Source organism: Bubalus kerabau, chromosome 7 (genome assembly GCF_029407905.1).
Source record: "Bubalus kerabau isolate K-KA32 ecotype Philippines breed swamp buffalo chromosome 7, PCC_UOA_SB_1v2, whole genome shotgun sequence".
Taxonomy (NCBI): domain Eukaryota; kingdom Metazoa; phylum Chordata; class Mammalia; order Artiodactyla; family Bovidae; genus Bubalus; species Bubalus kerabau.
The window spans coordinates 109,216,872-109,242,787 of record NC_073630.1 but is presented as its reverse complement, the minus strand read 5'-3'; the positions used below and the strand labels follow the sequence as shown (position 1 = coordinate 109,242,787).

At 48.5% G+C, this 25,916-nt stretch overlaps 1 protein-coding gene across 1 annotated transcript in view; it reads left to right on the top strand.

Moving 5' to 3' along the window:
* The window catches only part of SLC2A9 (solute carrier family 2 member 9), a 215,134-nt gene that overhangs the window by 168,709 nt on the left and 20,509 nt on the right, over positions 1-25,916 (top strand). The window contains exon 11 of the mRNA XM_055589105.1: positions 14,034-14,161. Within this exon, the coding sequence (XP_055445080.1) occupies positions 14,034-14,161 (128 nt within the window). The remainder of the gene's footprint in view (positions 1-14,033; positions 14,162-25,916) is intronic.

The window sequence follows — 25,916 nt, the reverse complement described above, 5'->3', positions numbered from 1 at the left end:
ATTCATTGATTCATCCACTGACCAATGTTCATTGAGCTCTCATACTCTTTACAGTGAGACTGTTCCAGAAATTAGGGCAGAGCATAGAACAAGACCCTGATGCTGGGAAAGAATGAGGCAGGAGGAGAAGGGAGCGACAGAGGATGAGATGGTTCGATGGCATCATTGACTCAACGGACGAGAGTTTGAGCCAGCTCTGGGAGATAGTGAAGGACAGGGAAGCCTGGCATGCTGCCATCCATGGGGTCGCAAAGTGTCAAACACGATTTAGTGACTGAACAAATGGGACAAAACAGACAATGTATGTGCCTCCAAGGAGCTGACATTCTGTTGGGGGAGGATTAGAGTAAGCACATAAAAATATAAATATGTAAAAATACTGAGTGCTCGAAAGAAAGATCGTGCAAATGAGAGGGAGGAGATGGTGGAAGGGTGCTATCTGAGATGGGCAGGGGGGCACAGAAGACACAGAAGACCTCCTTAGGGGAGGTGACAATGGAGCAGAGATCTAAGAGATGGGAGGGAGGCCTCCATGCAGGTATCTGGAAGCAAGCAGCTCATGTAGAAGGGACAGACAGTACACTGGCCCTGGTGTGATTCCCCGCTCGCAGCTCCCAAGGTGCTGATCCAGGTACCAAGATGCACCAGTGAGTGACACAGAGACGTGGTCTTTGCACATGCCAGCCTCAGGGAGGACCTTTCAAGGAAGGAGGAACCCCGAAGCCAGGGCCTCAGAAAGGAGCAGGACTCAGGTCTAGGTTCCATGTAACAGCTGAACTCATTCTTTCACAAGAAGTAAGCTCCCCATCACTTGAGGTATGCAAGGAACTGTGTTGATGGGACTCCGTAGAAAGGAGCCAGGCTGACCTGGAGTCCAGCCCTGTCTGGGAAGGGCACCAGTTCATTCACTGCCCACCCCTTCCCTCAATAACCCCTCACCAAGCACTCCATCTAGGCCAGGCCCATCCCTTCAGCCCCCAGGGATCCATGGGGCGCGGGCAGGGACAGGTGGCATTCCCCAGTGGCAAGGGGTTATGAGCTTGCAGAGGAAGGGGACAGTGGTAAATTTCAAAGGGTGAGAGTTTTTCAGGTGAGAAGAGAAGGCAAGGGAAGGGGATCCCATAGGAGCCACCAGGTGCAGGCCAGGTGTGGTAGGGACCTGCAGGTTGTCCTCGCTGGCTTTGCTCTGTCCAGCAAGGTAGCAGCTTTGCTGGCAGGAGAACCCAGGCTATGAAAACAGGCCAGCTGTGAGCAGCTGTGGTCCCGCCCAGCAGGAAGAGTTCTGTTCCCCTCCATCCTCAGGAGCCCAGGCTGAGCGGATCCCCACAGGCTTCAGCTTTTTGATTTGGAAATGATTCAGCTGTACTGAGGCTGGCACATCACAGCCAATCTGGGATGAAAACACAGCTGGAGCTGCTACTTCTGCAAAGACAGCGCTCCCCAACTTCCAAGGGGAGTTTCTATCTCAGCCTGAACATCTGCCACGGCCGCGGGAGCTGGGGATCCCGAAGATTTGAGGAGGACAACTGGAAAAGAAGAATAAGCTCAGCTCTCCACTGAGGACACTCCAAGGAAAGTCAGGAAAAGCCCCAAGGCCTATCGAGGTCACACGTGCACAGAGCATTTCAACTTGGCCACGCAAGATTTATTCCAGCATCCCTCCTGGGTCTCCCATTTTAACTGTTTACATGGGCTTCCTTCCCTGTGCCTGACTCAGCCTCATGGCTGGCGGGGCAGGGAAACCACGTGTCAGATCCCTGCCACGTGTCAGATGAATGACCTTGGGCAAGTCGCCTCCCCTTTCTGAGACTCAGTTCCTTTATCTTTAAGCTGGGGATAACACGACCTACCTAGAAAGAGCAAGTGGCTCTTAATTACTATAATTAATTAATTATATATTAGTATATAGTAATTTATATATATGTTAATCACTTAATTAATTACTATAGCTCTGCACAGGTGGCCACACCATGGGCAGGCAGCACGTGGTAGGTATTATTATTTTTAAGCTGTTTGCATTGACTGAGAGGATCTATGGAAGGTCCAGTAGACCTAGGTTTGAATCCCTCTTCTGCCACTGCCTGACCAGCTGTGGGAACTCAGTTCAGAGTTTTCACCTTGAGCCGGATTCCCACCTCAGCGGTCTGCGCGGGACCATCTCAGCTTGCCCTGGGTGTCCAGATGTCATTATCAAGAGCAGCCCCCAAGTCTCTGAAAACACATCATATGGTCTCCCCCACCCATTGATCAATGGGGCATGACATGGCCACCCTTGAAGATGAACAAAGGAAAACTCCTGATGAATCTGAAAATGCCTGCCCGCTGTAAGTTAGCCTCAGCCAACTCACATTTACAGAGACGTCTTATAGCCAAAGAGAAGCAGTGATTAAATCCTACCATATAGCCAGGCATGAGGGCACACTGGCAGCAGGCAACAGGATTTGTTGAAAACTTCATTCTCCGTCTTTCTTGCTCTCAGCATTGCTCATGTATTGAGTCTCCGCAAAGCCCAGCTCCTGCCCTCTCCAAACTCACATTTGAAAGCCTTTTCCACTGTCTCTTCTTCTGCTGCTCAGTTCTTTTGGAGATCAGTTCTATTTGTCCGGAAATACTGACAACTTGAATTTTCTCTTTCCCCGCATCTCATAAACATAAGAACCTCTGCTAATCAGTCAGGAGATAAGTTCATATGCCACTGCAGTGACCAGCCACCCCCGGGGTTTCTGAAATGCAGGATATTCTATTTGCAAAGCTGGGACAAGCTAGTGGCCCAGGAGTCTAGATTATAACTCAACTGCTGTTCAGAAAAGAGCAGGCTGTCCTGGGCTTCAGTCTTGGGCAATGCAGGACTTTGAAAAACAAGGATGGGTATCCCCACAAAGAGATGCTAAGTCAAGGACTCGAGGAAAGTAGTTTATTAATATTTGGGGGTTGATCCCAGGAAACACCTGAAAATGGACAACTGAAGTGAGAAAGGAAGGAAGTGGAAGGAAGAGACGTTCTTCCTGCATGCTAAGTCGTTCAGTCATATCCGACTCTGTGTGACCCTAGGGACTGTAGCCTGCCAGGCTCCTCTGTCCATGGGATTCTCCAGGCAAGAACACTGGAGTGGGTTGCCATACCCTCCTCCAGGGCATCTTCCCAACCCAAGGAAGGTATAATCCTGAGCATATCTTCAGGAAACCAGAGCAGAATCCTGCTGAAAAGCTATACGAAATATACATTTTAGAGTCATCCCCTCAGAAGTATTCATCCCAACTCCCTGCTGTCAGTCTGGGGAGAAAGAGGTGTCAACTCCCCAGCCCTCTGGCTGATGGAAAGCCAGACAAAGCCGTGTGCCAGGGTTGCAGCTGGCAGGAGGGTGCTGGGCCAGCTGCCCTGAGATGGGAGGGAGGCCTGGAATAAGGGTGGACCACCAACCACATGTGCTTTGGCATTCTGGGATCTTGAGACAGCACCATGAACCCACAGGATCTAAGATGCCATCTAGCCCAGGGACCATCATTCCGCTGGACCTGTATCCCCAGTGCCCAGCACCGCCTCAGCTCAGAGCCAACTCAGTCATTTGTGCACAGTGAATGAACATACAAAACCACTCTGCCAAGACCCAGGCTGAGGGTGTGACTGCCTTGGCTCTATCCAGGCTGCCTTCAACTGCAGCACCCGTACCAAAGACCCTTCCTTATCCAGGCACCCTTGCATATCTGCTTCAACAGCCCTTCCAGTGCTCACCCAAAGGAAGGATGTTGAAATGTGCCCAGGAGAGCTGACTACAGAGACCTCTGATCTCTGACTTTGTGGAAATGTAAACTCCTGACCAAGCTTCGTAGCCTCATCCGAGGGTGTGAACCCACCAAACAGAACAAACACATCACTGTGAGCTGGTCCTGATAGCTTTGAACTGTGTTTTCCTACCTGCTAATTAGCTGCCCGCGCTCATTAGAGTGTGCAGCTCCTCACTTTTAATTAGAATTAGCAGAGTCTGTGTGGCCTTATGTGGCCTCTTTTCTCCTGAAATGCTTCAAAAGCATCCCCTCCCCCAGAAACTCCAGCATGGAAACCTTCAAACTGAAGAATGGGTCTTCTTAATAGTCCAGATGAAAGAAATTCCACTGGAATAAAGTCTTTATCAAAACACACTAATTGGTAGTCAAGAGGGAACTCACTCTGTGTTTCAACGGAGTGCAGTTCAAGAAGGTAGCTAAGTCTGTGATTGATCCCATGCAAATTCCGGTGAGAATCACAGAAGACAGTCGTTAATGATGCTGCAAGCCATGCAGTGCTTTTACACAAACATTTTTCCAGTTTCTTTTCTCAAGTTCTCAATGATCATGTCCTAACCAGCGTCCTTATCTGCCTCCACACTCTCCCTTCACCGATGCAAGCTCCACTCGGTGCCCAGCAAAACCTTCCCATCACAAATCTGATGACGGCTCTCTCCTGCCAAAGCCTTTCGGCTGGCCACTGCACCTCCCACCTGCAAACTCCAAACCTCCTCACGTAGTGATCTAGACCCTGGGATCTGCCCAGTGGGCCCTCCAGATGATGCCTCTTCTATCCTATCTCCCCCATCCCGAGCTGGGATCCCGCAAACAGCATCCTCTAGACCCTGTCCCGTATTCTGCCCCATGCTGGCCCCAGGACCTGGTTAGCCCTCCATCCACAGAGTAAATTTCCACTCACACTTTCAAGACCTGTTTAACTGTCATCATTTCATGAATAGTCATCCATTCCACAAGCATCTATTGAGCACAAACGTCTATTAACAGACACAGGTTGCTACAGGGAGGAAAAGAAACAAGATATCTGCCCTCAAAGAATATAATAAGCAAGCAAAGAATAAAGGATTGAAGAGACGATGACACCATCCATGGAGGAATAGGTGGTGGGGACAGGACCTCCTCCTTCTGTCTAGTTCAATTCACACCTGAGTCTCACTTTTCTCTCCCTTCCCTTTCCTTAGGAGATATGCTCTATGCAAGCGAGAACACAGGCTGGGGTCAGGACCTCTGCCGGCTAACTTCTTGGGCTGTGGTTAGGCTGGGAGAAAGGGGAGAAGGGTGGCATAACTTATATATTATCACCTACTAGGAGCCACATACTATTCAAGGGTTCTCGTGGCAGGAATACTGGAATGGATTGCCATTTCCTCCTCCAGGAAGTGAAAAGAGAAAAAACTGTCTTGAAACTCAACATTAAAAAAACTAAGATTATGGCATCCAGCCCCATCACTTCATGGGAAAAAGTGGAAGCAGTGACAGATTTTATTTTGGGGGCTCCAAAGTCACCAAAGATGGTGACTGAAGCCATGAAATTAAAAGATGCTTGCTTCTTGGAAGGAAAGCTATGAGAAACTTAGACAGTGTATTAAAAAGGTTCGTATATCTTGCTGACAAAGGCCTGTATAGTCAAAGCTATGGTTTTTCCACTAGTCATGGACAGATATGAGAGTTGGACCATAAAGAAGGCTGAGCGCCAAAGAATTGATGCTTTTGAACTGTGGTGCTGGAGAAGACTCTTGAGAGTCCCTTGGACTGCAAGGAGATCAAACCAGTCAATCCTAAAGGAAATCAGTCCTGAATGTTCTTTGGAAGGACTGATGCTGAAGCTGAAATTCCAATACTTTGGCCACCTAATGTGAAAAGCCAACTCATTGGAAAATAAATACCCTGAGGCTAGAAAAGATTGAAGGCAGGAGAAGGGGGCAACAGAGGATGAGATGGATAGACAGCATCACTGACTCAATGAACATGAATTTGAGCAAACTCCAGGAAATAGTGGAAGACAGAGGAGCCTGATAGGCTACAGTCCATGCGGTTGAAAAGAGTTGGACGTGACTTAGCGACTGAACAACAAACAACAACTGGGAGCCAAGCCCATGATAAACCAGCTGCTACATCCTTTGTGACCTGAAGTGTGTCCAAAGCTGGGGGTATTCCCAGCAGTGGGAAGAGTCAGCATGTGCAGGAGCTAGGAATTCCCAGGAATGACATTGACTAGAGCAGACAGGCTAGTTTGGAAATCCTGAAACATGGAGACTCACACTTCACCTCTCTGGCCTCAGTCTCCCCATTTGGCAGATGGGGGTGGGGCTGGACAGGTGGCACCTGATTCCTTTTAATATTTTATTTTATTTATTTATTTGGCTGTGGTCTTAGTTGCAGCACATAGAATCTTTAGTTGCAGAATGCACACCCTTAGTTGTGGCATATGGGATCTGGTTCCCTGGGATTGAACCCAGGTCCCCTGCATTGGGAGCACAGTCTTAGGCACTGGACCACGAGGGAAGTCCCCAGGTGGTACTCAATTTTGCAGCATCTCTGGATACAAAAGGGGCAAGCTGCCTTTGTTCTTTCAGTTCAGACCAGCGACTCCTGGTGACTTGTAATTCCTCCTTACCCATGATCAACCATGTCTGATGCCATATCCCTATGGAATTCATCACTTGATTTCTGAAATAATTTAAAACTCCACAAAGGGAAAACTTTCCCAGAGCCTGACACACAGGAAGTACTTAACGCATGAACTATCTTTATGGTTAAAATTGCTCAGAAGAGGCGCGGTCCAGGAGAACATTAGTCTTGTGATGGCTTTGGCTTTCTTGACTTAGTGGGTCCCCAGATGCTGGCAGCTCCTTGAAATCAGAAGTTAAATCTGCTTCTTACCATCGAAATCCCAGAATCTGTGCTGCTGTGCTGTGCTTATTCGCTCAGTCATGTCCAACTCTTTGCGACTCCATGGACTGTAACTCACAAGGCTCCCCTGTCCATGGTGATTCTCCAAGTATGAATACTGGAGTGGGTGCCATGCCCTCCTCCAGGGGATCTTCCTGACCCAGAGATAGAACCTAGGTCTTCTGCATTGCAGGCGGAATCTACCAGCTGAGCCATCAGGGAAGCCCAAGAATACTGGAGTGGCTAGCGTATCACTTCTCCGGGGATCTTCCCAACCCAGGAATCGAACTGGGGTCTCCTGCATTGCAGGCGGATTCTTTACCAGCTGAACTACCAGGGAAGCCCCCCAGCATCTGGCTCATAGTCAATACACAAGGATCGTATATTAAGTGAATGAATGAAGAGAAGAAGAGCTATAGCAGTTGATATGATTGAGCCTTGCTATGTATTGTACACTTTGCTAAGCACTGTCTCATTATTTTCATTTTTGTAAGTATTTATGTATTTGGTTGCTCGGGTCTTAGTTGAAGCACTCAGAATCATTGCTTCGTCCTGTGGGATCTTTCACTGCAGTGCACAGATCCTCTCGTTGCTCTGAGGCATGTGGGATCTTACTTCCCCAACCAGGGATCAAACCTGAGTCCCCCACTTTGCAATGCAGATTCTCTAATCCACTGAACCACCAGGGAAGTCCTCAGCCCTGTCTCATTTAATCCCCACACGATGCTAAGAGGTAGGAGCTATGGCTCTATCCTCATTTTATGGATGGGAAAATTGAGAGCAATGTGACTTGCTTTTGGTCACACACACAGGCTGGAAGTGGAGAGTTTATCTGATTCCAAAGCCAGTGCTCTTAGCCATTAGCCTGGGCGCCTTGGCATAGTCATAATTAACATGTGCCAAGTAAACAGGTTTTACCGAGGTTTCAAATAGCTCATCCCTGTGCTCAGGTTATAGGTGGGAAAACTGAGGCTTAGAGGAGGGCCAAAAATTAGCAGAGCCAGAGGTGCCCACTGAGTCAGGATGGGACAAGCCTCTGCAAGGGCTACAAGGGTGTGGGCATCCAAGCTCCCCAGAGACAAAAGGACAGCCCGCCTCTCCCATTTGGCTGAACAGGCAGCCTCAAAGCTAGGGTAGCTTCCGAAGCATTCAGTCTCCTTCCTGCATCGACTGGGCTCTGGTGCCAGCTCCCTGTCCTCAAGCGGCAGGCTGTGCTTACCATTGTAAAACAAACCTCTTTGGAAACCCTGTCTTCATCCTCTGTCTAACATCTCCTAGGGAAAGAGCAAGGGAGAGAATCATTTCCCTAAACCAGAAGCTCTTGGTTTTGGGACCAGGTCTGACTTCCCAGGTGGCACTAGTGGTAAAGAACCCGCCCACCAATGCAGGAGACATAAGAGACGTGGGTTCTAACCCTGGGTCGAGAAGATCCCCTGGAGGAGGGCCTGGCAACCCACTCCAGTATTCTTGCCTGGAGAATCCCAGGGACAGAGGAGCCTGGCGGGCTGCAGTCCATGAGGTCACACAGAGTCGGACACGATTTGGCATGCACTATCATTTACAGCTTGTGCTGCCTTGAACAAGCCATTCTGCTACTCTGTGCCTTGGTCTCCTCATGTGTCCAGTAGGGGCTTAGGATGTGAAATAGTAGATTCTGAAAATACTCAGCAAAGGACTTGGTACATAAACGTTGGATGAAAATGGGTGAACAAATGAACAAACAAGATTAAGCCTAGTGAAAAATGCAGCAGAATAGCCATAAAGAATTTTCAAAATTATTATATTTGATTTCAAATTTTTAATAAGCTATTTTTCAAAGCTGCTACTCTGGGGGAAATGTGTTTAAAGGATTATGTGATTTATGGACACACTGATGGAGATTTTTAAAGGGAATTCTAGACCTTTAAAAGGGCTTTTGAAATTGACAATAGTGGTTCCATTGAAGAATTTTAATGAATATGAATCATAAGAAAGTTTGGACAGCTGCCTTTTATTTCTTTTATGTAGAAATTGAGATTTTTCTCAGGTACCTGGCTAGAGCTAGGAAACAGCAGAGGAGGAGGAAGGAAACTAAAGAAAATGTTTAGGGAAGCTTACCAGGAGCATAAATAACAGGACAGACACACATTGCTAAGCCTGCTGCATCTGATCCTCAAAACAATGCCAAAGGGTAGGAACCAGTCTTATCATCACTTCATAGATGTGAAAACGGAGAGCCATCAATGTCCTTACCTCCAGTACTCTTGCCTGGAGAATCCCATGGACAGAGGAGCCTGGCAGGACTACAGTCTGTGGGGTCATAAAGAATCGGACACGACTGAGTGACTTTCACTCATTTGCTTGGTCACATAGACAGTAGAGAGAGATGTGGGAATTGAAATCAGGTTTGTCTTCTTCAGGAAAAAAGGTTGTGAGGCTAGACCTGTGTCAGACAGCTCCTCGTGGTGGACACCAGGGTTGCAGTTGTCCAAGAAAACTTAGTTATCGCAACAGTGGAGCCAGAGACACAGGAGCTGAGTGCCATATGCCGCCCAGTGCCCTTAACCATGAATAAATACATCCCATCCCACGCACTAACCACTGTGTGATACCCTCAGCCGTGCTCTAACTATCGTGTGGTACTACCACATGGGGCACAAAAAAAAGTGAAAGTGAAGTCGATCACTTGTGTCCGACTCTATGCAACCCTATAGGCGGTAGCCCACCAGGCTCCCCCGTCCCTGGGATTCTCCAGGCAAGAATACTGGAGTGGGTTGCCATTTCCTTCTCCAGGGGATCTTTCCGACACAAGGATTGAACCTGGGTCTCCCACATTGCAGGCAAATGCTTTACTGTCTGAGCCACCAGGGAATCCTAGGACCACATAGTAGTGATAATTAAGTGAAATAATGTATGTCAAGAGCTTTTCCCAATGCCTGCCATGCTTAACCACCACCATCATTCAGCAGCTGCAGCAACACCATTATCTCTACCTTCATCATTATCACCATCCTTTCTAGCATCGTCACCATCACCATCATCACCATCATTATCACTAGCATCGTTATCATCATCACTGACAGCATCATTATTAGCATCATTATCACAACCAGCAGCATTACCACCATCATCACCATTATCATCACCATCACCATCATCACTATCATCACCATCACCACTATCATCACCATCACCACCATCATCACCATCACCACTATCATCACCATCACCACCATCATCACCATCACCACTATCATCACCATCACCATCATCACTATCATCACCATCACCACTATCATCAGCATCACCATCACCATCATCACCATCATCACCTTCATCACCACCATCATCACCATCACCATCATCACTATCATCACCATCACCACTATCATCACCATCACCACTATCATCACCATCACCACCATCATCACCATCACCACTATCATCACCATCACCACTATCATCACCATCACCATCATCACTATCATCACCATCACCACTATCATCAGCATCACCATCACCATCATCACCATCATCACCTTCATCACCACCATCATCACCATCACCATCATCACTATCATCACCATCACCACTATCATCACCATCACCACTATCATCACCATCACCACTATCATCACCATCACCATCATCACTATCATCACCATCACCACTATCATCACCATCACCACTATCATCACCATCACCACTATCATCACCATCACCATCATCACTATCATCACCATCACCACTATCATCACCATCACCACTATCATCACCATCACCACTATCATCACCATCACCATCATCACTATCATCACCATCACCACTATCATCAGCATCACCACCACCATCATCACCATCATCACCTTCATCACCACCATCATCACCATCACCACTATCATCACCATCACCACTATCATCACCATCATCACTATCATCACCAACACCATCACCACTATCATCACCATCACTACTATCACCACCATCACCATCATCACTATCACCACCATCACCATCATCACCTTCATCACCACCATCATCACCATCACCACTATCATCACCAACACATCACCACTATCATCACCATCACCACTATCACCACCATCACCATCATCACTATCACCACCATCACCATATCACCTTCATCACCACCATCATCACCATCACCACATCACCATCATCACCTTCATCACCACCATCATCACCACTATCATCATCATCACCATCATCACCATCACCACTATCATTATCACCACCATCACCATTACCACTATCATCAGCATCACCATCACCATCACCATCATCACCAACACCATCATCACTATCACCACTATCATCACCATCACGACTATCATCACATCACCATCACCATCATCACATCTCCATCACCACTATTATCACCATCACCACTACCATCACCATCACCACTATCATCACCATCACCATCACCATCATCACTATCACCACCATCACCACTATCACCATCATCACCATCACCACTATCATCACCATCACCATCATCACTCCTATCAATAGACCTTGGGCTAGTCATGCCCCTTCTTTGAGTTACAGTTAGCTCATAAAATGGGAGGAAATAATGCAGATGAGTTTAAAACTATTATTCTAGTAGCTAACGATTATCAAATAGTTAACATTTATTCAGTACCTCACATGGGGCTGACTTATACTAAGTGATTGCACACAGTAGTTCATTTAATCCTTACAAAACCCCTCCTCTCTCTAGTAAGTCCCTTCTATCACACCTCACTTGTGATAGAGCTGCATTCTAGAGGGATCTGGTGGACCCAGAACTTCCACCTGTTCTTACTGACACCAGAGCCCTTACCCACTGTGTCTCACCACCTCTGGCTGGAGAGTTCAAAGAAAATAATGGAAATGAAAACCCGTTGGCACAGTGGACTATGCAGGATTGTTATGGTTGCTTATATTTGTCCTGGAGGGGTGGCCTGAAGGCCTGAGAAGGAAAGAGAGAGGAGACATGATGTAGATGTCCTTGAACCCAGTGTGTCTTAACCGTTCCTCCACTGATCATGCAAATCTTTACAGAGTACCTGGTGTGTGTGTCCTAGGTCCTGTGCTGGGAGGAGGCACTGTAACCAGTAAACAAGTCGTGGCCTCAGCCCTGAACAGCAAAGTGCATGGGGGCAGGTTTGTCAACATTCTGCTCCACTGTAAACTAATAAATCAGCGGCAGAAGTGTTAATAAGTTATGCACAGATGCTTCCAAAACACACCCAGGGAAGTCAGGAAGGTGAAACACCAGCCCTTGGCCCTGTTCAGGCTTCAGCAGAGCTGTGAACTGCCCCCTGGGATGTGCAGCAAGGCTCGTGGCAGTGGGTGTGTGACACACTTGTCAATATAGTCACACGTGCTCCATAGACCTAAGGCTGGTTGTAGCACATTTTAGCGTGCAACTATTGTTCCTGCACATCATTTTGATAGACACCTTTAAGATGCATCCACCTTTTTTGTAGCAAACGGTATATCAAACCATTTCAAAATTAAATGTTGAGCATTTACTTCAAGTACGTAAATATCAGTCACCTGTCTACTCTGCCAGGCCAATGGAGATGCCAGCTTCCATGGAGGGCTCACAGTCTACCAGGGCAGGGGTACGGTGTGGGTCATGGGTGGTCCATTCTGAGTCATTTTTGAGGTTCAGAGTCCAAGGCTTGCTGGCAGCATGCTGGGGCAGTCGTGGTGAAAGCTCTGGAGAGACACAGGCTTGAGCTGGTCCTGGCTGTGTGACCTTGGGTTGCTTGGTTGAACCTGACGATGAGTGCTGGGGTTTCAGGGTGCAACGCTCACCCTGAAAGCTTTGCATCCATGGGGTGGCAACTACCCAAATCAGCCCCTTCCATCCATCCCCACCGCCACCATCCAAACCCTCTAGACTACAACTGTCTACTCCTGCCAGCCCCAACAGCCTCCTGCATCAACCTCTGCCTCCTCCAGTCCTTCCTCCAAACAGCAGTGGTCTCTACAAACTGTAAATTGATCACATCAATCCCTCCCTTAAACCCCTCATTGGTTTTCCTCAATGGCAGCCCCTCTCCTTGATCTCCAGAGGCTGCTTAACTGGCCCTGCTCCCCTTTGCCATCCCCTCCCCTTCCTCTATCCCCTTCCTCAGATGTCCAAACAGGATAGCCTCTGTTATAGACCTTGTTGTTTTTCAGTTGCTTGGTCACGTCCGAGCCTTTGTGACCCCATGGACTGCAGCACGCTAGGCTTCCCTGTCCATCACCATCTCCTGGAGCTTGCTCAGACTCATGTCCATTGAGTTGGTGATGCCATCCAACTGTCTCATCCTGGGTCATCCCCTTCTCCTCCTGCCCTCAATCTTTCCCAGCATCAGAGTCTTTTCCAATGAGTAGGCTCTTTGCATCAGGTGGCCAAAGTATTTGGAGCTTCAGCATCAGGCCTTCCAGTGAATATTCAGGGTTGATTTCCTTTAGGATTGACTGGTTTGATCTCCTTGCAATCCAAGGGACTCTCAGGAGTCTTCTCAATCCTCTTCATCCCTCAGGGTCTCTGCCCTTTCGTCCTTCCATCGGCATGATCCTCCCAAATCTTCACAAGCTGCATCTCCTCCTTTGAGCCGTATCTCCACCATCACCTTCCCAGAGAGCTCTCCCCACCACTGCCAACGTGGATCTCCACCCCCTCCATTGCCTTGAGCATTTCCTCCAGCGCTTATCACATGCTGCATTAGTTATCATTCCCTTACTTCCTTTGTAATAAACAAGTCATCCTTTCCGCCTCCCCAGATAAGGGAGTCTCAGAGGCACAGGGACATGACCACTCTCCTCCAGGACTGTGGGGCCAGCCCCAGCACAGCCAATAATCACTGAATCTTGATGGAATGAGTGAATCCAGCCTGTGCGTGTGTGCTAAGTTGCTTCAGTCATGTCTGACTCTTTGCGACCCCATGGACTGTAGCCCACCAGGCTCCTCTATCCATGGGATTCTCCAGGCCAGAATACTGGAGTGGGTTGCCATGCCTTCCTCCAGGGGATCTTCCCAACCCAGAGATCGGACCCGAGTCTCTCATGTCTCATGTATTGGCAGGTGGGTTCTTTACCCCTGTTGCCACCTGGGAAGTCCAACCTAGTGATTCCCAAACTGAGACGGGAGAGCCTAGAAGAGGAATCATCTCTCATTTGGGAGGACCAGGTCAGAGAAATGGTTTGTGTATCTTTAGAGGTTACAAGCTATAATTCCAACACTCATGCCCAAAGGTGTCACTCTCCCAGGCAGAGCTGCCTCTTACCAGGAGGGGCTCCCCTGCCAAATAGAGATGGGTGCTGGTGGCCAGACCTCCCTGGGGTGATTAACCCATGCCCTGGCTCTGGTTGCAGGTGGCATTCCCTTCATCCTGACCAGCGAGTTCTTCCAGCAAGCCCAGCGGCCAGCTGCCTTTACCGTGGTGGGCACCGTCAACTGGCTCTCCAACTTCACCATTGGCCTCCTCTTCCCATTCATTCAGGTGAGACTGACAAGGGGGCTCTTGGTCATGAGATCCCCTCCAAGTGATGGATGACTCATAACTCAGAGGTTGATTCTCTCTCATATGGAAATTCTGTTGGCCTGAAGATAGGAGAAATGTGCTTTGGCCCAAACTCTAATCTTCTTTCTCCCTCCTGTATCTTTTGGGAGTTGCCCTTGAGTGCTAAGGGCTGTCATGGGGCAGATTCACATCACTGAAGGTCTGCAGGGAAACCTCGGTGAGAATCTCAAACCTGCAATGCATTTGCCCTGGTGTGAGACAAGGTCCGTGTCATGGTTCCAGTGCCCATGCCACCCTGCCATGCCTGTAGCATCCTCATTGTCTTCAGCATCACCACAGCTAATGGGGGTCATTGTCCCAAGGGTGACCACCTTTGACAGGAGAATGATAACTCAGGGAACAGATACAAGTTCTTTTTGTGTAAGGAAGCCAGTGTGGCTGGAACCAAAGGAGACAAAAGACAAGAGAGGAGACAAATGATACCAGAGAGCTCTCCAGGGCCAGGAACACAAAAGACAAGGGCTTTACAAGTGTTCCTCACAGAGCAAGGGGCCAGCTGTACTCCAAGAGGGAGGATCAGGCTTCCCTGCTCTAAGGCCCACCAGGGCTCCCCGCTGCCCAGAGAGCAGGTGACACCACTGGTGAAGGTGAGACTCCATCAGAAACCTCTGAGCAAGAACCCACCCTCCATTTGTGGGGCTTAATTCAACCCTCTGCAGCCCCTCCATTAATTCTCTGCCTGTTGCTTGACTAGCGCCAAGCCCAGCACATTTCAGAGACTCTGCTGCAGGCAGACCCACATGATGGGAACTCCTGCATGCCCAGTTGTGGACCAGTTACTCTGCACCAGGCCCCCGGCATGGGGTTTATGAATGCACGACGCCCTCAGGCAGCCCTGAACTGCAGTTTCTCATCCTCTCCATCCTACAGAGAAGCTGAGGTTCAGGGAGTAGACGGAGTCAGCCCAAGGTTCCAAGTCATCATTCAAACTGGTGGCTCCGCCCCGCCCCCTCCTCCTCTTCCGCATTCTCCATCTACTGCTCTGTCCTCTCAGTCTCAGAGTTAAGGGCTGCCCCACCGTGTAACTTGTAAAGCATCCTGACTTAGCTACAGCCACTGCATCTCTGAAACATAGGTAACACGGGGAGGCCATGGACCAGGGAATCCACATCCATCTACTCCATCCTCAGGGCACGTTTGTCTGGCTGTTCTCAGAGCATAACAAGTTGTCTCTTCAACTGACTTCACACCTTCAGTGGCTTCTTCCAGTTTGGCTCCAAGCCAACAGAGCTGGCCATCAGTAAAATATTCATTATTGTGGGGAAAATTCTCTCCCAATCATTTCTCTCTCAGCTCACAGCTCCCCATATTCCTATAGATTAAGCGGAGGTTCTGCCCCAGATCTTTTTTTTTCCCCTAGCATATGGTGGCTCAGATGGTAAAGCATTCTGCCTGCAATGAGGGAGGCCTGGGTTCGATCTGTGGGTTGGGAAGATCCCCTGGAGAAGGAAATGGCAACCCACTCCAGTACTCTTGCCTCGAAAATCCCGTGGATGGAGGAGCCTGGTAGGCTACAGACTGTGGGGTCACAAAGAGTCAGACACAACTGAGTGACTTCACTTTCTGCCCCAGAGCTTTAGGGATGATGATTGGCAGAGCCCTCTCCTGGAATAACTGCCCTGTGGCAGGTGGAGGGAATGTGGCCAGTCTCACACCTGCCGGTTAAGACCTTGGCATGGCAGTAATGTGTGTTCCAGGCAAACTCCCATGAGTGAAAATCACACAGCCACACCTTACCTAAGGAGAAATGCATGCTGCCTAGTGTCTGGAAGGGGAAAAGCCAGAAAGTTTGTGTCCTTCCCTGACCAGGGCCCTAGGCTGCTTCTCAGGGAGGGAAGTCAGGCTCAGCAGGCTTGGGAGACTTGCCCGAGGCCCGGGAGCTGGTGAGAATCTGTCAGAACACAGTCACAGCCACAGACTTCCTCTCTCATCACGGTTTTTACAGGTTTCACACTCCTTCCACAATAACCCAATTTCTGACGGCTTTGAAGATGTGTTAGGGGTCACCTTCATTCCAACCAACTCAGTTCCAGCTGGGCGCTCACCTGGCTGGAAACCCCAGGAGCCTGAGAGGTTTCTGGTATCATTGTTCATGCCAGGTCACCCTGCTGTGATGAGCCAGGGCGGAGTAGGACCCTGAATGCCATAATGTCCCTTCTGCAAGAGCCATATGCCAAGACTGTCACCACATGTGTGGATGCTTCCATTTGCGCTATCAGGATGCTCTCATAGAGAAGCCATAGGGATGCTGAGAGCCTGGTCGGGGGCAGGGGACAAGATGAAGGAGGGCACAGCCTTGTTTAAAGGCTCAGGGGCAGAAGTGGTGCCCCCTACCCGCAGAGCCGGGCCCCACCAGCACAAGTGATACACGTGTGCATGGCAGTCTTACAGCATCCAGACTGGCTGGTTCCTCTCAGAGGCGTCAGGGTACAGGTGTCACAGGAGGGCTGGGGGAATCACTCTTTACAGGTACAAGTTTCAGGGCTTGCGGCAGTTCAGGGAGAAGTGCAGGGGCTGGCAAAGAAAGACACGGCTGGGAAGGCCTGGAAGGCAGGTCTCTGATCCATTCCCTGGGAGGCATCGGGCTCAGGTCGTGTGACTGCCTTTGGCATTTGGGGCTAGAGCTGGAGAGAGATGTGGGTCCCACATCAGAGAGGGACCTCCTGACCTTGACCTTGACCTTGACCTTGCAGGGCAATGTTTGTAGCCATTCAGGGAATATAGGGAAGTGGCCTGGAGGAGCCCAGGGAGGAATTCCAACTGCAGGACCCTCTGCAGGAACCCACTGGGTCAATGTAGCCTGTCGTGAAAAGCTGGCAGTGGGGTCTCCTGGAAAGCAAGAAGCTTGTGAGGACATGGTCCATCTCAGTGTAGGCAGAGGACCCCTCCCCCCAGCCCCGTGAATCCCTTAAATGCAACTCTGCCAGGCGGTCAACAAGCCTTTGCTTGGAGTCCTCTAAGCACAAGGGTCTCAGGGCCCCCAGAGGTGGGCATTCTCATCATTACATACCTAGTCCTTAGAGCCCACCCCCTTGTACAGGCCAAGATGATGGGATCTATGAAGGTGAACCTCTGTGTCTTCTCCAGAACAAGGCGACCAAAGCCTGCAGGCCAGGCCCTAAGCCACATTGTATCCAGTTGTGTAGCCCGAGGTCTGGTCACAACCAAATGAATGGCTGAGTGAGAGATAACGTCTGTCAAGGACCCACGACGGGCACAGGACACACTTGAACGTGGCCCTGCTAACACCAGTGGCACTGATTTCAGACTCTGGCCGCCAGAGCCGTGAGAGCATGCATTTCTGTTGTTTCAAGCCACCGCATATATGATAATTTGTTACAGCAGCCAGAGGACACTAATAGTGTAGGAAACCAGCCAGATAGACAGTCAGAGCTGACATTGATCGAGAATTACCATGCTCTGTATGTATTGTAATTCATTTGATCCCCCACCAGCCCTGTGTGGCAAGTGCCATTATGGCCTCATTTCACAGCTGGACAAATAAGTGCACAGAAAGGTTAAGTCACTTAGCCAAGAGTGCCCAGCTAACATAACGAGTGGCAGAGGTGGAACTGAAACACTTGCACCTCCAGGGTGTGCATTCCTGACCACTGGACTCTACAATATCCACCAAGAGTCACACATCTTCACCAGTGTCTCACATGCAGAGGGTGAAAGGTGCCAATACAGGCTTGAAAATGACACCATCAGGGGCTCTAAGTGCTTCCCTGGCGACTCAGAGGTAAAGAATCTGCTTGCAATTCAGGAGATGCTGGTTTGATATATGAATTGGGAAGATCCCCTGGAGTAGGAAATGGCTCAGTTCAGTTCAGTCGCTCAGTAGTGTCTGACTCTTTGCGACCCCGTGGACTGCAGCATGACAGGCCTCCCTGTCCATCACCAACTTCCAGAGTTCACTCAAACTCATGTCCATCGAGTCGGTGATGCCATCCAGCCATCTCATCCTCTGTCATCCTCTTCTACTCTTGCCTTCAATCCCTCCAAGCATCAGAGTCTTTTCCAATGAGTCAACTCTTCAGGTGGCCAAAGTATGGGAGTTTCAGCTTCAGCATCAGTCCTTCCAATAAACATTTAGGACTGATTTCCTTTAGGATGGACTGGTTGGATCTCCTTTCAGTCCAAGGGACTCTCAAGAGTCTTCTCCAAAACCACAGTTCAAAAGCATCAATTCTTGGGCCCTCTGCTTTCTTTATAGTTCAACTCTCACTTCCATACATGACCACTGGAAAAACCATAGCCTTGACTAGACGGACCTGACTTGCCTCTTGAGAAATCTGTGTATGCAGGTCAGGAGGCAATAGTTAGAACTGGACATGGAACAACAGACTAGTTCCAAATCAGGAAAGGAGTACATCAAGGCTGTATATTGTCACCCTGCTTATTTAACTTCTATGCAGAGTACATCATGAGAAATGCTGGGCTGGATGAAGCACAAGCTGGAATCAAGATTGCCAGGAGAAATATCAATAACCTCAGATATGCAGATGACACCACCCTTATGGCAGAAAGTGAAGAACTAAAGAGCCTCTTGAGGAAAGTGAAAGAGGAGAGTGAAAAAGTTGGCTTAAAGCTCAACATTCAGAAAACTAAGATCATGGCATCCGGTCCCATCACTTCATGGCAAATAGATGGAGAAACAGTGGAAACAGTGGCAGACTTTATTTTGGGGGGGCTCCAAAATCACTGCAGATGGTGACTGCAGCCATGAAATTAAGACACTTACTCCTTGGAAGAAAAGTTATGACCAACCTAGACAGCATATTTAAAAGCAGAGACATTACTTTGCCAACAAATGACATGGCTACCCACTCCACTATTCTTGCCTAGAAATCCCCATGGACAGAGGAGCCAGGCAGGCTATAGTACATGGGATCGCAAAGAGCTGGACACAACTGAGTAACTAAATGACAGCAACAACAAAGGGTCTAAACTATTGTGCATTCGGTCTTGTCAAATTCCTCAAGCACATTATTTGGAGGAACCAATTTAGGGTAGAAGCTAGTAGTCAGAGCAGGCATGGCTACCCCCCTTACTGACCTGAGGAATCCTGCATCAAGCCCCTGGCATGGCTCCTGGAGGCCACTCTCCCCAGCACTGAGATAAACACTGGTTCTTGTCCATCTGCAGAGCAGACCTGCTCATCACCACGTGCTCCTGGGCTCCCAGCTGCCTGATGCTTCTGCGTGCTGAGTGAGAGGCTGGGGCAATCACTCCGTGGATCTTCCTACCCTGCTCCCCGTCAAGAGAGCCACAACTTTAGGAGCTTTGCTTGTAGCACTTAATAAGCCTGGAAAGAGGTTGAGGGCTCAAGATTTGTCATCAGAGGACCTGGGTTTGAGTCCCTGCTCTCTGCTGATATGCTGTCTGAGCTGGGATTTCTCCAGACCTCTGTTCCTCGTCTGTGTATGGGGGATGATAACAGAGCTTCCTCCTAAAGTTGTTGTGAGAGTATATCACAATGCTTGCAAAGCTTTATTACACATGGGTCACAGTGGAGGACAGGCCATGGGCAGGGATGATAAAGTTGCAGACAGGTGGATGAGTTTCAGCAGGTGAGACCTCAGGGAGTCTGAAGGGGATGCAAGTCAGCAAAGTGGTAACTCTGAGTTTAGGAATGAGGAGTGTGTGCCTTTCCCAGGACTTCTGTAACAAATTAACACAAACGGGGTGGCTTAAAACAATAGAAATCTACTCTCTTCTAGCTGTGGAGGCCAGAAGTCCCAAATCAGTCTCCCTGAGCCAAAGTCAAGGTGTTGCGTAGCTGACGACAAGAAGTACAGGTGGGTTTTGGAAGCCAGGCTTGGCTTTGCAGTCGGAGGTACCCAGGTGGAGAAACCCAGTGGGTGTGACACTGAGTCCCTGACTGCTGCCCCCTAGGGTGAGCACAGGGTGGCCCTGAGACCCCTAGGAGGAGTCAGGCCATGCCAGTTCTGGGGTGGTAGGGCTCATGGTACAAAAGGGCCTGGACACACTTAGTAGCAGGAAACAAAGTGGATATTCATATACTAAGTACAAATAGTAAGTGCATGCCAGGCCTTTGTGTCAGGCATCTGATATTTCTTCAGTAAATGCCTGGTAGACCCTACTAGACCTTGAATGCTCTGCTAGAAAACTTGCCCTTGATCCTGTAGACCAGGGGTTCTCAGCTCCAGAAACATGAGATCCATGGGTCAGGGGAAGGGTGCATAAGATAAATGATTAATGCTTGGGACCTGCCACCACCATCACCAAGATTCTGAATCAGTCTGGGGTGGGGGAGGGGGTTGGAATTATCAGTATTTTTAAAGTGTTCCAGATGATTCTAATGTGTAACTGTGGTTGAGAATCGGTCATGCAGATATTTAGGAAACAATGATAGAGACCAAGCAGTATTCACCATTCTGGATTCATCCTGGCTGCCTAGAGGCTGGATTGAGCGGATAGAGAACAGCTTGTGGACAGGGAGACCTGGCAGCTGCAGTTATCTGTCACCTGCAGGGGAAATGGTCCTCAGGGTTGGATTAGGATGATGGCAGGAGGATGGGGATGGGGTGGGGAGAGCAGTCAGGAGCAGAGTAAATCCACTTTGCAGAGTGGGGAGGAAGATCTTACATAAGGCAGCACCTGGCCCAGACGCATCGCCCTGGCTGGATGGACAGCCAAGCTGATGACAGTCACCTTGCCATCAGGACCAATCGCACATCCTTGGTCTTCATCACCTTCAGTTACAGACCAGTGTCAGCCAATCAGCAGCACTGCCTTCAAAGTTGAACTCAGACACCTCTGAACTGGTCCACAGACGATTTCTATGATTTCAACACTGCCACTGGCATCATCATCAGAAGATTTTATCCATAAAACAAGGGCTTCTTGAGAGGCCCACCTGATGGCCAGGCCTTCTTTCCTCCTTAAACTTGACCTTCAGCCCAGCTCGTTCCTTCCCTTTCCCAGTTGCCCATTAGTGCAGTGCTGATTGTCGATTTGTTCCCAGGCAGGATGTCCATGGATGTGACCCTGGCTCCACAGTTCAGAAGTTCCAAAGCACAGAGCCTTCCAAAAATATTTGGGCCCTTCTTCCTTTCTATTTAGAGGGAGGGCATTTTATAGGTCACCAACTTTTTTAATAGTTCTCTCCATTGAACCCTTTGTGTAAGCAAAAACTTTCAAACTTAAAAAGAAGGAGCCAGGACTAAATAGATGAAATGTGTAAAACAATTCCAGATGGATTCAAGAACCAAATGCGAAAAGTGAAACTAATAATCAAACAGAGGACCTAGTAGGAAGGTATCTCTGTGACCCAGGCTGGGGATGAACAAGACCCCTAACAGCACAAACAGTGGGGAGAGAAGGGACAGGTCCAATTATATCAAAATGGGGGTTGAGGGGTGGGGTGGTTTCCACCCAATGAGGAATGGCAAGGTCAAGGATTCTACTGCTGCTGCTGCTGGGTCACTTCAGTCGTGTCCGACTCTGTGAGACCCCGTAGACAGCAGCCAACCAGGCTTCCTGTCCCTGGGATTCTCCAGGCAAGAACACTGGAGTGGGTTGCCATTTCCTTCTCTATTGCGTGAAAGTGAAAAGTGAAAGTGAAATCACTCAGTCGCGACCGACTCGTAGCAACCCCATGGAATGCAGCCCACCAGGCTCCTCCATCCATGGGATTTTCTAGGCAAGAGTACTGGAGTGGCTTGCCATTGCCTTCTCCAACCCTAATAACATACCCCTGTGTATTTGCCCAGTTGTCAAAATTAGACACTTGGAGAATACCAAGTGTTGACAGAGACCTAGGGAAATAGGAGCCCTCATGCACTGGTGGAGCACTCTGCTGCTGCTGCTAAGTCACGTCAGTCGTGTCCAACTCTGTGCAACCCCATAGACGGCAGCCCACCAGGCTCCCCCGTCCCTGGGATTCTCTGGGCAAGAACACTGGAGTGGGTTGCCATTTCCCTCTCCAATGTGTGAAAGTGAAAAGTGAAGTCCCTCAGTCGTGTCTGACTCCCAGCGACCCCATGGACTGCAGCTCACCAGACTCCTCTGTCCATGGGATTTTGCACTCTAGTGCCAATTAATCATATTGCTTTGTCGCTCAGTCATTTCCAACTCTTTGCGGCCCCATGGACTGTAGCCTTTCAGGCTCCTCTGCCCATGGAATTCTCCAGGCAGGAGTATTGGAGTGGGTGGGTTGCCATTTCCTTCTCCAGGGGATCTTCCCGACCCAGGGGTTGAACCTGCATCTCTTGTGTCTCCTGCATTCGAGGCCAAGTTCTTTACCACTAGCGCCTCCTGGGAAGCCCAATTAATATTAAGTATCCATATATCCTGTGACCCCAAACTCCACCCAGAGATTTTTGCAAAGGTACGAAAGATAGACTGTACTATCTGTGGCAACGAGGGATGAAAGGTAACCTGAGTAGCCACACCTTGGGGGAAGCATAAATAAAGCATAGTAGGTACGTACCAAAGAGTTATGTGTCAGTGAAAGCAATGAACTCAATCTTGATCAACAAGATGTGTGAATCTAAACCCAGGGGAGAAAGAAGTAAAGCACCGAGTGGAGTCTGTAGCCCAGTACTGTTTGTGTAAATTTAAAACACAGACATAAAGCAACAATGCAGATTTTCACCAAAAAAATAACAGAAGACAACTGATAGAAAGATAGATGATAGATAGGAAAAGTGAAAGTGAAATTTGCTCAGTCCTGTCCTACTCTTTGTGACCCCATGGACTATACAGTCCATGAAATTCTCCAGGCCAGAATACTGGAGTGGGTTGCCTTTCCCTTCTCCAGGGGATCTTCCCAGTCCAGAGATCGAACCCAGGTCTTCCACACTGCAGGCAGATTCTTTACCAGCTGAGCCACAAGGGAAGCCCAAGAATACAGGAGTGGGTAGCCTGTGCCTTCTTCAGTGGATCTTCCCAACCCAGGAATCGAACCAGGGTCTCCTGCATTGCAGGTGGATTCTTTACCAACTGAGCTATCAGGGAAGCCCTTATATAGTTAGGAGGCAATTCTAATTATACACGGGGCACTGTAGCAACTATGAAAATATAAAGAAAACGAAGTGAAAACACTCATGTTATGGGTTAATGATGCTGTTTCCTACCCTTCCTTCAAATACTGGTAATTTTTCATATTTATAAAAATTAGAACCTATTTTTTTGCTTTGGTTTTTACTTTTCTCACCTGGCATCATAGTACACACATTTCCTTATGCCCATGGACATAATTCTTGCCTGGAGAATTCTGTGGACTGTGGAAGCAGAGTTCCTGCCAGCTAGAGCTTCCCCAGGGTCTCGGGGTTTTCAGGGATTGTTCAGGAAGCCTTGAAGGCATGACTCTGACTCAGACTGAATGGCCCTGCTGGCCACACTAACAGAGACACTGGTCAGGAGGCCACATTTAGATTTAGGGAAATGTCAGCCTCCTGACCCAAGCCAGGGAAGACAATGGTTAAATTTCCTTTCTGGATGGGAGCGAAGGAAGAGAGCCAGGTTCTTGGGGCTGCCCCTGGCAATGATGAAGACATTGGAAAAATGCAGGACTCACAAGCTCACCCAACTGGGACCCTCTCATGGGATCAACTTCTGTTTGTTGTAGTCTCCATAAATGAACCATTTCCATTCTGGAGCCCTTCTGGGAGCCATGTCAGCAATAATCGAGAGCCCCTGTATTCACTTCCTGGGGCTGCCATAACAAAGTTCCACAGACGAGGGGCTGAAACAACAGAATTGTTGTTTGCTCACATCTGAGACACAGGCTTTTGCAAGGCTGATTTCTTCTGAGGCCTCTCTCCTGAGGCTTATAGACAGCCATCTTCTCCCTGTATCCTCACATGGCCTTCCTTCTGGGCATGTCTGGTCCTAATAGCCTCTTCTTATAAGAAAACAATAGAGGAAAAAACAAAAATAGGGAAACAACAGAATGGGAAAGATTAGAGATCTCTTCAAGAAAATTAGAGCTACCAAGGGAACATTTCATGCAAAGTTGGGCTCGATAAAGGACAGAAATGGTATGGACCTAACAGAAGCAAAAGATATTAAGAAGAGATGGCAAGAATACACAGAAGAACTGTATAAAAAAGATCTTCATGACCCAGAAAATCATAATGGTGTGATCACTCACCTAGAGCCAGACATCCTGGAATGTGAAGTCAAGTGGGCCTTAGGAAGCATCTCTATGAACAAAGCTAGTGGAGGTGATGGGATTCCAGGTGAGCTATTTCAAATCCTGAAAGATGATGCTGTGAAAGTGCTGCACTCAACATGCCAGCAAATTTGGAAAACTCAGCAGTGGCCACAGGACTGGAAAAGGTCAGTTTTCATTCCAAACCCAAAGAAAGGCAATGCCAAAGAATGCTCAAACTACCACACAATTGCACTCATCTCACATGCTAGTAAAGTAATGCTCAAAATTCTCCAAGCCAGGCTTCAGCAATACGTGAACCATGAACTTCCAGATGTTCAAGCTGGTTTTAGAAAAGGCAGAGGAACCAGAGATCAAATTGCCAACACCCACTGGATCATGGAAAAAGCAAGAGAGTTTCAGAAAAACATCTATTTCTGCTTTATTGACTATGCCAAAGCCTTTGACTGTGTGGATCACAATAAACTGTAGGAAATTCTGAAAGAGATGGGAATACCAGACCACCTGACCTGCCTCTTGAGAAACCTATATGCAGTCAGGAAGCAACAGTTAGACCTGGACATGGAACAACAGACTGGTTCCAAATAGGAAAAGGTGTACGTCAAGCCTGTATATTGTCACCCTGCTTATTTAACTTCTATGCAGAGTACATCATGAGAAAGCTGGGCTGGAAGAAGCACAAGCTGGAATCAAGATTGCCAGGAGAAATATCAATAACCTCAGATATGCAGATGACACCACCCTTATGGCAGAAAGTGAAGAGGAACTAAAGACCCTCTTGATGAAAGTGAAAGAGGAAAGTGAACAAGTTGGCCTAAAGCTCAACATTCAGAAAACTAAGATCATGGCATCTGGTCCTATCACTTCATGGGAAATAGATGGGGAAACAGTGGAAAACAGTGTCAGACTTTATTTTGGGGGGCTCCAAAATCACTGCAGATGGTGACTGCAGCCATGAAATTAAAAGACGCTTACTCCTTGGAAGGAAAGTTATGACCAACCTAGATAGCATATTAAAAAACAGAGACATTAGTTTGACAACAAAGTCCATCTAGTCAAGGCTGTGGTTTTTCCAGTGGTCATGTATGGATGTGAGAGTTGGACTATAAAGAAAGCTGAGCACCGAAGAATTGATGCTTTTGAACTGTGGTGTTGGAGAAGACTCCTGAGAGTCCCTTGGACTGCAAGGAGATACAACCAGTCCATTCTGAAGGAGATCAGCCCTGGGATTTCTTTGGAGGGAATGATGCTGAAGCTGAAACTCCAGTACTTTGGCCACCTCATGCGAAGAGTTGACTCATCAGAAAAGACTCTGATGCTGGGAGGGATTGGGGGCAGGAGGAGAAGGGGACGACAGAGGATGAGATGGCTGGATGGCATCACTGACTCGATGGACATGAGTCTGAGTGAACTCTGGGAGTTTGTGATGGACAGGGAGGCCTGGCGTGCTGCGATTCATGGGGTTGCAAAGAGTCGGACACGACTGAGCGACTGAACTGAACTGAACTGAAAAGGAGGTGAGCTCAGGGT